Genomic DNA, 11,508 nt, shown 5'->3' with positions numbered 1-11,508 from the left:
TAAGGTCAAGTCATTTATTAAAAAGGTACAGTGCATAAAAATCGTAGTATTAAGCAGAATCTAGCGGTGAGATTCTAGATTGCAAAGACCCCTTGCCAACCCCTCACTTTGAGAATTTACAGAAGCTACAGTGATATTGTGGAAAGACTGGTGGATTTAGTGATTTATTATTTAGTTCTTCTTTGTCTTCCAACAGGTGCATTTCTGGAGTACACCCACTATATATACTGTAAACACAAATGGCTGTTAGATTTGTCCATTCTTTGCTGCTGTAGAAACATGGTGGTGCTACATGGCAGCGCAACCCGCTCCTTTGTGAAAATTATATATACACAGTACTTTTCGAGTGATTATACACTTATTAAACATGTTCATGTATAATTCATGTCGTTCCTACTAAGCCTGTTCTGAATGCCAATAAAGTCTGCACACTTTACCTTTAAGGAAAAATGCCAAATGATTACCTTAACTGATTTCTAAAACTTATCACCAATTATTTTCCATAGATTGATCGTTTCAGCTGGACATTCATTACCTTAATTTCAGCACCAGGGGCGATCAGAGAGAACTCCACAGCCTCGTGTTCAGACAGACTTGGCAGGAAGTGTGTGTGTCCCTGTTGGATAAAGACTGAAGTGGGTTGGAGGGGTGGCAGCCTCCCATTACCCTGGACCTCCTCAATGATCTCCACCTCACTACCAGAGTCCTCTTCCTCCTCCTCAGCTTGATCAGACGACTCCTCCTCCTCCTCATCATCATCTTCCTCCTCCTCCTCCTCCTCTATAGACAAAGCGCTAGACAGGTCTTCACTATCGTTTACACTCACCACAGCTAGAAGAACAAGCAGAAAAGTGCAGGAGTGTGAGGAAAAATGGGTGAAATAGCAGTGTAACAGTCAGAGCACCAGTGTTAATGTGCATGTGTGTGTACAGTCTTGCTCACAGTGGGAATCTGTGCCAGATGGCTCTGAGGATGTCACAGAGGCAGTAGATTTCTGACTGGTGAACGCTGGGGGAACTTCAGCAGCTGCCTTCTCTTCATCTTCGACCTCACCTGGTGACTCACTGTGAATAATAATAATAATAATAATATATTTTTAACTTCAGTAAAAGAAAACATAGTTGCACAACATTTGAATGACTTCAAATTCCCATATCAATAGTGACTATGGATCAAGAAAAGAACCAGAAAAAGGTTAAAAACCTGTTGAAGGACTCCTGGATGTGCGATGTGTTGTGGATTCCTGAGCGGGTAAGCAGAGGAGACATATCCCCGCCAAACAGATGTCTCTGCACAAACTCTGTCAGATCTGCTGGGGCGGAAAAAAAAATAACACCACCAATACCATGTTAATGTCAGCCAATCCACTTAATGCATTACTCAATTCATTACTTTTGGTATAGTTTTGTAATAGGACGTTATAACCTATACTGATAAGCTTCAGTAAAAGCCACTTATATATTGTAATGTTCCTTCCAGTTATACCATTTACCCATAGAGTTTTGTATATGCTGAAACACTCAAGTCTTTTTTTTAAAGATAATTTTTTAGGTGTTTTAACCTTTTTATTGAAAGTTGAAGATTCAGAGAGATACAATGTAAATGGGGAGAGAGAGGGGGATGACATGCAGAAAAGGTCCACGGGTCTGATTCAACCCCGCGACCACTGGGACATGGACTGAGCCAATATGGTAGGCGCTCTACCCACTACACCACTGGAGCTCCACACTATGCTGTAACTTTATACATTGTAAATACATCATTTAAAAATATGGACCTGTTGATTGCTCCAGTTCCTCTTCTGGGCTATCCGTGGGTTCATTCACTGGTGACGAATGCTTAGTGAACTCTGAGGATTCGGTGGCCTCTAACAGGACCCCTGTATCCGTGGCATTCTCTGGTTGATCCTGAGATTCGAGCTCGGCGCCAGACTCCATGCCCTCAGCGACCAGGCTACTAACTAGTGGAACACAAATACATGACAAGCAAGGTTTTAGAGAAGTGTGGTTAACAACGTGATTTCTCAACATCCTTTTTTTCTGAAAATGTAAAATGTCAAAGCACGACACGTATCTGTATTTTCGGCTGCGGATGTATTATAAATCGTAGCACATGTATAATCTGCAAATGAATTACCTTGGTCGTGGCTGAACATCTCCTCCTCTTGGTGAAGAGATGCAGCATCACCTTCTTCTTCTTGTTGTTTCCTTTGTGCCTCAACATCCTGTTCATCCTCCTTTTCAGACTGAACCTCATCCTCCTTTTCAGACTGAACCTCATCCTCCTTTTCAGCCTCTTCTGCTGGAGCAGTCTCCATCACGTCCTCAAACGTTTCATCTTCCCTCTCTAGATCCTCCGACGTACGGAGAACCGTTTGCTCAGTGGGCGGCGAGGGCTTTTCCTCCGGTTCTTCCTCTTCACTTAGGCCTTTGATGTTTATCGTCACTACCTTGTCATCCTTCACCTCATCTCCTTCCTGCTCCTCTGACAGCGGCGCATCAAAGAACTCCAGTGTGGTGTCTGGTGAACGGACAGACACATGGCTGGTGTCGAAGCTCACGTTGACATGTGCTTGCGTTGCTTCCGACGGTCTGGTTTCTGCGGCGACTTCACAAATGGAGGAGGAAGGGCTCTCGGAGGATCTCAGCAGTGGTGAGGGAACACCGCCTTCTGGAGGCAAGAACTTGACACGAGGTTGCTCCTCTTCCTCGTCAGCATCCACAAACTTTACACGAGGCTCTTCCTCTTCATCATCAAACTTTACACAAGGTTGTTCCTCTTTCTCCTCATCATCAAACTTTACACAAGGTTGTTCCTCTTCCTCCTCGTCATCCTCTTCCTCCTCAGCAGGCTGTGAGGACCAGGTCATACGTTTAACTTTGGATGGCATAGCGCCTCTGGTCAGCAAGCTGATCTCACTGTCTGCTGCCATCTAGAGAGGAGAACAGGTCCAAAGAAGACACATTTTAATATAGAGACAACATAAGTCCTGCCAGAGGAAGCTGATTAATAACACCAAGCACAAATATGTTATAATGGAGGTGTGTGTGTGTGTGTGTACACTGTGGCTTCTCTGAATCAACACACCACACCAACGAGTGCTTGGTCTTACCCCATTGGTCCATCGGATGCCCTTCTCCGGTTGAGGAACTTCATCCTCCTCATCCTCGTCCTCCTCTCCGATGAAGGTGATGCGGCCCCCCTTGCTGCGGAGTGGGGGGGTGGTAGAGCGTCCTGGAGAAGCAGAGGGCGTGGCCACCGGCGTGGGCCTCAGGCTGCTGCGCAGGATGGACTGTGGCGTGAAGGATGAGAACACAGGGCCAGAGGCAGCCAAGGCCCGAGCTCGCTGAGAGAAGAAAAACATGACACGACAAAAATGTGTCAAGAATTCAAAGCAACAGGTTTGACTTCTATGGATATTCTAACAGGCTAAAGGAAAATTAAAATGTGTGTCTTCTCACCTTGACCACCTGTGGTGTTTGCAGCAGACTTAGTTCAGGGGCCCTGCTGGTGCTCTTTGGAGAAACCCAGGAGCTGGGGGGTCTGGCTGGGCTGAGGAGAGAAGGGGTCTGACAGGAGGGGTGAACCACCAGGTCCAGAAGCCTGGGTCATATTGAAGAAGAGAAAGGAATGCAATGACTTTAATATGACGTTGATATGCCATCTTAACCAAGCCATATATACACACGACATGTAGCTTTTTGCAATATAAATATTGGCAAGTATTTGTTGAGTGCACAGGTGAAAATATAGTAACTATTTAATTATTTTAAAAAGCACTGAAAGTTTAAGAGGGGCCTTGCTCTGATGCTCAACTTTAATGAGTTTTATTCCTGAATCAGTGGCTCAGAAGTTTACAGAAAGGATCAAACTGAAGGTATCCTAAAGTCAGGTTATTGTAAAGAGTAGTCCATTTTCAAAAACAAAGATTTTTCAAACAAATATGTATGTATTGTATAATGCTTCACTCAGGCTAACATGGAGCTCTTGTGAGAGTACCTTGACTTCCGTTTGGCGCTCTTGGTGATAGGAGTTCCCAGGAAAGGATCAGGGAAGGCCGTGGAGGAGGCCTTAGGGCTCTGAACATCAGCTGCCCTGGGGCTGACAGGACAATAAACAATACAAAAAATTGTTGTCATCATATAAATCGCCATAATAATGTCTGAGATGCCACTAAGGTTAAGTTTCTGTTCACCTCTTGGCTGGGGACTGTGGCGTTGCTCCTTTGCCTAACCACACCTCCTCAATCTTGGTGAAGACATTGCTGAAGAAGGCGGCCCTCGACATCACCTTGTCATTGGAAGAGCGCTTGGTGATGGTTGACAGCGGCTGCGGTCGAGAAACTGGAGCACGAAGGGTGAATATGTTACTTGGATTTGCTAAATAACATTAAAAGGAAAACTAAAATATGGTATGAAATGCGCTGTGGTTGAAAGCAAAAAACAAAAGCAGCAAGATGTAATATAGAGACGTATTTGGCAAAGAAAATATGACTGGAACATTTTGATCCTATGTCCCACTTTGAAAACATTTTAAATTGGAGTAATTTGTGATCACAAAGTCAAGTTGAGCTCACCTTCTCTGTGGATGGCATAGGGATGCTGGTAGGGCTTGGATCTCTCCATGGCTAGTTTTCTCTGGACTCTGGGCAGAACTTTGCCATATTGATCCATTATAGAGTTTCTGGTGTTGGATCGTTCTTTGAGCTTTGGGTCTCTCTCATTCTAGAAAAAACAAAGCAAGGGAAAGTGGTTTAAAATGTATTCTCTCTTTATTAAGGTTTGGATGGAGCAGATGTACGTTATACTTTGTATGCCTGTGACAAACATACCACCATGTTCATTTTGAGGCTTTGGTTGAGCTGCAGTGCACGTATGTAGTTGGTCTGCTGAAGGTAATGAACCATCAGTAATTCCCTGTTCTGGAGACCCCCAGTACCCTGGAGAAACTTCTCCAAACATTCCTGAAACACAAACCAGAAAACCATCCATTTAAAAAAACTAAAAACACAAGGGAAGATTTATCGTCGGGCAGAATAACGAAGGGTTGGGGTCTTGGAGCAATTCCAACCTGATAAACATATCAGAGTTGAGTCATCTCTGTCCTACCTGCTCATAGAGGCCCAGGGGCAGGTTGAGCAGCTCCTTCATGAGGCCAAGCTCCTGGCAGCTTTCATACAAGAAACCCAGCAGCTCCCCCGTGTTGAGGTGGTTGGAATGCTGCCGAAGTAGGGACCACGCCTCTATAAGACACCTGGAAAAAGGGCACAGTGGCTTGTTGAGAAAGGTAAGATGAGACATGAAAAAAGAATCATTGATTTGGTAAAGGTTGTTTTTTTTGGTCAATGTGTCACACTTGCAGAACTTCAACATTCTTGCCAGGTTTTATTGATCATCAGTTATATTAAGGGTGTCAAAATTAACGCGTTAACGCAGGGTGATTAATTTCTGGAATGAATGCGTTTATTTAACGCACTTAACCCATGTGCAAAATGATCCGCCCCGTGCATCCCACCCGCTCTGCACAACAGTCACTCTAACGTTGTGGCTGACCTAGGATCAGTAGCTTCGCTTGGCCAAACATAACAGCACGCTAGCCTATGTTTTGAACTGCTAACAGCCCCATCTGTGTCACGTAAGGCAGTTGCTGTCGGAAGCACAGGAGGAGAAACATTGTCCACTCTGTTCAGTGCACGGTAGGAAGCAAACGTCTACAGTTGGGTGTGTGTGATTAATAAGTGACATCAACATAACGTTGGCTTTCTGGCACAAATGAACAGTCCTCTAGTCTGCGGTTGCGCATACACCCATGCGTACATTTTATTTAAATAACTTTTATAATAACATTTAACTTAAAGTAACATTTAATAACAAATAACCGGAACAGATTTGCACACAAAGAACAATATACCGTACTTTCCGTACTATATGCCGCACTGGACAATAAGCCGCAGGTGTTATAATGTTTAATTACCATATGTAAGAGTTCGTGCACAGAGGGGATTGTCGGGAAAGAGATGGCTGCTTGAGGAAGCTCCCATATATTAACATTTCAACAAACAAGTTGCATATTTGCATAACGTACGTAAGTGTTACCATTTTGTGCAATAGTAGCTATTAGGGATGGGCACGAGTGTTTTCGCTACTCGTGTGATCGCTTGCATTCCTCGAGGATCAATCGATTCCTCGTTAAACTTTTTTCTATTTTTAGGACGCAACGCATCTGTCTACAGAACAACGGTTGACCGCAATAAAGCGCTCAATGCTTATGTCAAACAATCACAGTTGCCATATGATATTAAGGATTTATTTTCCACAAGTTTAAAACACATTTTCCTAACTGAAAGTAATTAAATAAGCGGGCCACAATTTAAACCGATCGAGTAGGTCTGCGGTGGAGAGAGAAAAAAGAGAGAGAAAAAAAGCATGGGCTGTAGTTGGCTAACATTCAAAATAGACATTTAAAATAAGAAGGGCAGCAAATACAATAAAATTATTGTCCTACAATTTAAACACATAGATAGGCTAAATAACTCACCAAAGCAGTAGAAGTATAGGCTAGTATATCCAACCGCGTAATGCTCACTCCTGTCCGTGACTAATTACCGCGACTAATTCCTCGTTAACGGAACGTTACACCGTCGGCTTTTGAATCTCAATCCTATATTCCATAATAAAGGCTTCTTAAATGTCGTTTGCTCGAATGTGCCCGAAGTCAGCCTACGTGACTTTCCAAGTTTTCCAGCACCGCATTCAGCTCCACGGTGCTGTGGAGACCACACACTGGCTGCGCTGCACGGAGGTGGCAGTTATTTGCGGTTTCTGTTTGACACAACGCTTAGTTTATTTAACTTGGATCAAAATATTAAATTTTGTTAAACTTTATATCCGTTTTGTGCCGTTTTGTACACGTATATAACATTTTAAAATAGGGGCGGCCCGACGGCCGGCCTAAAGGCTACAAACACTAAAAAAAACAAAAAACGATTTTCCTCATCCACCAATCGAGATCATTTGAAACGAGGAGTACTCGAGTACTCCATTACTAACGCCCATCCCCAGTAGCTACAGAATATATACTGTGCTGTGTAATAACAGGGTCGAAAAACGGGGAAAAAGTCGCAGCTTGTAGGCCGAAAAGTACGGTAAGCAACATGAATAAATAAATAACCAAATATATAATATTTCTCTCTTCTCTGTAACAAAATAATTCTGTTGAAAAATAAAGAAATGTTGAACTGTGCTTTAAACCAAAAATCAAGATCGAAAACAATTAAACACTTAAAAGCTTCCTTCACCAAACCTTTTATCCAAAACCTAAGCCTAAAAAAAAAAATCTCGTTTATGACATTTCACGCACAATCGCGGCTCTGTATCGCAATTCTCGGTTCGATACACATATCGTTACAGCCCTAGTGGTAGGCCTATGTTTAAGTTTGATTATAATTTATTTTCAGTATTAACACCATCATTTGGGATTTTTAATTAATAAAAAGACTAATTTTAAATGTACATATCCACCTTCTGTCATTTATCTTTCCGTTCCCACAACAATATGTACAGAAAACAGAATTTCTCAGGCATATTTCAAATGGTAGAATTAATCGTGATTAATCCACAGCACCCTGTGATTAATCTGATTACTAATGTTAATCGTTTGACAGCACTAGTTTATATCTAATCTTCATGCTAATGTCCTAACACAGAGTCCTCCCCCGTCACTCTTACCTGTTGTGTAGCAGTACAGACAGGCATAGTTTGGCCTGGGTGGTGGAGGAGATTGGGGGCTTCGTAACGTGGAAGTATCGGAGTGCCACAGAGTGCTGGCCCTGGCACATCAGTGCATGCAGCACACGTTCGTGTTGCCATGCAAACTGACACTGAGAGGCAGCTGGATGCAGGAGCAGCTCGAATGAACTCTGATAAGGACAAAGATGAAATGTCATTGCTGTATTTGAAAAAGGTGGAGTCAGCTATTATTGAGAATGCTTGCTGTCAAAATCACTTTGTCAAAACCAGGGATTATCTCTTCACGATAAGCATCCAGTCAATACTGTGTGTGCACTGAAAAAAAGCTGGTGTTAATACACATCCTAGGCCCTGTGAACTGGTATGTAAACAAAGGGGAGCTCAGACAAGTTAACAACATGCCTGTTTACAAAGCAGAGGCTATGTATTAACGCTGAATTTTGTCTTCAGCGCACACACAGTAAGTACAGGTAGCAGATTGTGAGGAGATATTCACCGATTTGACAACAAGCATTCTCCAGAATTGCTGACTCCATCCTTAAAAAGTATAATGTTTACACTGTAAATAATGTTAACATGAAAATGGTGTTCCATTTCACTTAACACAATAAAGCTGCAAATTTGAATGTACGACTTGGGAACTAATAAAGATTCAGTCAAAAGTGTGTACCTGATGGTCACGATGGTCCAGCAGCCAGAGGCCTTGTACTAGCTTCACTAGTCCAATAGGGATGGCAAACGCTGGTGGGAAAGACTCCACTGAGGCTCCCTCCTTATTTGGGAAGGAGTACATGACATCCAGCAACAAGTAAATCACCTGGACAACAGGTCAAGGATCATACGTGCAGAAGGTGGTTGTATCATTTGAAATTTCTCATATTCTTGTATAACAAGAACATATATACACCTATGAATAATATATTAAGAAGAAAATGTGGTGTTTGGATACAATGTCAAAACTGAAGAAAATACTGTAGTGGGCTAAGGCTGACATGAACATGACTTGGCATTTTTTTTAATTGTTAATTAAAAAGGATACAATTGCATGTTTGGCTGCTTCATCAATGTTGTCCAGTAGGTAAATGTCCAACAAGGCCTGTGGATAAAGGGCATATAAGCAATGCTTTACAAAAGGTGCAAACTAAATTTGACATAAGACACAAAATACATGACATTTCAAAATAAATTAGTATAATACGCACATGCAATGAAGGTGGCGGGTATTGGCCTGTCCCACCATCGTCCCTTTTCCACAGGTTGGTCAAGGTTTCACCACAATGACCCACCAAACCATCAATCATCAGACAGTCTGCACACCACTTTCCCCTGAAGAGACAGCAAGAGTGTCAGCATTAGATACATTCAGACCATCATCAAGAAAAAAACTATACTTTTCTATGTGAAAAGATTAGTTTGCCGAAGTCCTGAATTTGAAATATGTTTAGGAATCAATTGCTGTCAAGCTAAGACTACTCACTTAGCCAGCCTGGTGAGCTCCTCTCTGCGTATAGTATAATAGTTACTGATGGCCGAGTGAGTGTAGAAAGGCCTGGAGATCTGGAGAGCGCCAGCATCTGGTGGGCAGATATATCAAGTAGAGAGAGAAAAATAAATAAGAGTGAATACAGTGATATTAAAAATCATATGCTATAATGATTTTCCGTTGAAAGTATTATGTGGACTCAAAAGACTGGAAGCAGACAGATTTCTGAAAATGTGAATGAATATTAGTTCACAGCAGATTGTAGTTAAGGGTTATTCCAGATTATGTTTTGTGCCAGCAACACTTTACCTGATCCTTCGGGCAGTAGACCGGTGCGACAGAACCAGAGCACCACCTGGGCGTACTTCGAAATCAGACCGGACACCATGTTCTTGTTCATCAGACCCACCAGGCCTACACAACACAAAATAAAACATAATCAATAACCAACTAATGACTCAACACAAGAGCTTTTTCAGTTTGCTATACTGTATATGGATAAAAACAGATAATAGCTCAAAGTGTAACATACCATAAGCATCATTAGATAAAATCATTTCACTTACATCAAACACTTGATCATGTGAATCGATCTATATTGATGCTCAAACCTTTTTGCGTCAGCTCCTGAGCTTCACTGAGCAGACAGTGGAAGATGTTGCTGAGGTTACTGAGCAGCCTCTGGCTGTGCTGAAGCAGCTGCATGGTCTGAGGGTCTGTGAAGTTGGACGAGCTGTCAAACAGTGGTGCACCTGGAGAACACACACACACACACACACACACACACACACACACACACACACACACACACACACACACACACACACACACACACACACACACACACACACACACACACACACACACACACACACACACACACACACACACACACACACACACACACACACACACACACACACACACACACACACACACACACACACACACACACACACACACACACACACACACACACACACACACACACACACACACACACACACACACACACACACAAGATTGCTAAATGTAGAAACCGAAATAAAACTGAAAGCACATACAAATTGGAAGAAACATTTATATCACTTAAAAAATGAATAATTTACAATATCAACAAATGGACAATGGAGAAAAAAATCCTTAAAATATTTAAACAGCAGTTGATAGCCTAACATTAAATCATACATATGCCATCCAGTTCCTCCTTGGTCTGGACCACTTTATTCCAGGCCCAATCCAGGATGTAGCGCAGGTTCAGTGCAGATCCCGGTTGTTCTGTTTAGGAGTGACAGAATTACAAGCATTAAAGTTGACTATATGAGTTGCGGATGGGGCCTTAGTAAAGGGTTGAATTATTGTGTGTAAAAACATGTGGGCAACATGAAGCCAAACGCTCAGTGAACGTCTTCACCACCTACATGCCAACACGTGTGCAACGGATTTGAGCAGTTTGAGAAAACTATTTAACGCTTGTTCCAAGTATGACTCCTCACCTTCTGCCGTCCACTGCTTGATACAGCCAGTGATCAGTCCCAAGCAGCTGGTCTCAACCGCTGTAGACAAGATGGCATCCAGTTGCTCCTCCTAAAGGCCAATATCAAGTTACATATAAAACTTATTTTTCAAACCTTTAGAACCAATATATGATTTAATTATATGGATTTTTAGTTCACATTAAAGAGAATCTTTCATGCGATACAGAAACAGGGAGTACAAAAGAATCAAGAACGGTGACATTGTGGTGTGTACCTGAGAGAGGCTGGAGGCCCGGGTGTCAGCCGGGCGAGAGGAGAGTAGGCCGGACATGAGGCAGCGAGAGTAACTAGTGGAGATGACGTCACTGGAACAGGGAGCAGCTTTCTTCAAGAAGCTTAAGGTCTGATGTTAATGACAGTGAGTGTAAATGAAGCCTGCTTTCCATTCCAATCATATTCATATATTTTACATGGCATATATTGTGTAAGCTTAGTGATACACATAGGATCATTGCATGCCTCAGGAAAAAAACAGGAAAACACCAAAAAAGGGCTGTGTCCGAATAATACAGATCAAACTTAGGTAAGGTAAAATACAAAAGAGTTTGATGTCTGTCTTTGCATTTATATACAATCACATTGTTCACTTATAAGCAGCATCTGCAATTAAATCAAACACGTTAAAGATTGTATGATAGAAAAAATGAACAGAGGAAACTTGCCTCTTTCTGATACCCAGAGCATGTTAAGTGCACAATTCCAGAGTTAAACAAGCAGGTAGCATCTGTAACACAAAAAG

At 42.3% G+C, this 11,508-nt stretch overlaps 1 protein-coding gene across 2 annotated transcripts in view; it reads right to left on the bottom strand.

Moving 5' to 3' along the window:
* The window catches only part of ahctf1 (AT hook containing transcription factor 1), a 33,877-nt gene that overhangs the window by 11,682 nt on the left and 10,687 nt on the right, over positions 1 to 11,508 (bottom strand). For both annotated transcript variants that reach the window (XM_080027663.1, XM_080027664.1), the window contains exons 12-34: positions 11,432 to 11,493; positions 10,984 to 11,112; positions 10,728 to 10,818; positions 10,420 to 10,509; positions 9,843 to 9,983; positions 9,541 to 9,645; positions 9,226 to 9,322; positions 8,951 to 9,074; positions 8,788 to 8,844; positions 8,419 to 8,565; positions 7,728 to 7,918; positions 5,109 to 5,253; positions 4,832 to 4,963; positions 4,577 to 4,724; positions 4,196 to 4,343; positions 4,000 to 4,101; positions 3,462 to 3,603; positions 3,113 to 3,346; positions 2,137 to 2,932; positions 1,778 to 1,960; positions 1,204 to 1,309; positions 943 to 1,064; positions 536 to 831 (exon numbers count right to left, since the gene is read on the bottom strand). In XM_080027663.1, the coding sequence (XP_079883789.1) occupies positions 536 to 831; positions 943 to 1,064; positions 1,204 to 1,309; positions 1,778 to 1,960; positions 2,137 to 2,932; positions 3,113 to 3,346; positions 3,462 to 3,603; positions 4,000 to 4,101; positions 4,196 to 4,343; positions 4,577 to 4,724; positions 4,832 to 4,963; positions 5,109 to 5,253; positions 7,728 to 7,918; positions 8,419 to 8,565; positions 8,788 to 8,844; positions 8,951 to 9,074; positions 9,226 to 9,322; positions 9,541 to 9,645; positions 9,843 to 9,983; positions 10,420 to 10,509; positions 10,728 to 10,818; positions 10,984 to 11,112; positions 11,432 to 11,493 (3,788 nt within the window). The remainder of the gene's footprint in view (positions 1 to 535; positions 832 to 942; positions 1,065 to 1,203; positions 1,310 to 1,777; positions 1,961 to 2,136; positions 2,933 to 3,112; positions 3,347 to 3,461; positions 3,604 to 3,999; positions 4,102 to 4,195; positions 4,344 to 4,576; positions 4,725 to 4,831; positions 4,964 to 5,108; positions 5,254 to 7,727; positions 7,919 to 8,418; positions 8,566 to 8,787; positions 8,845 to 8,950; positions 9,075 to 9,225; positions 9,323 to 9,540; positions 9,646 to 9,842; positions 9,984 to 10,419; positions 10,510 to 10,727; positions 10,819 to 10,983; positions 11,113 to 11,431; positions 11,494 to 11,508) is intronic.

Source organism: Ammodytes marinus (assembly GCF_949987685.1).
Source record: "Ammodytes marinus genome assembly, chromosome: 1".
Lineage (NCBI taxonomy): Eukaryota > Metazoa > Chordata > Actinopteri > Uranoscopiformes > Ammodytidae > Ammodytes > Ammodytes marinus.
The sequence above is the reverse complement of the archived record's forward strand: the minus strand, read 5'-3'. Positions and strand labels throughout refer to the sequence as shown.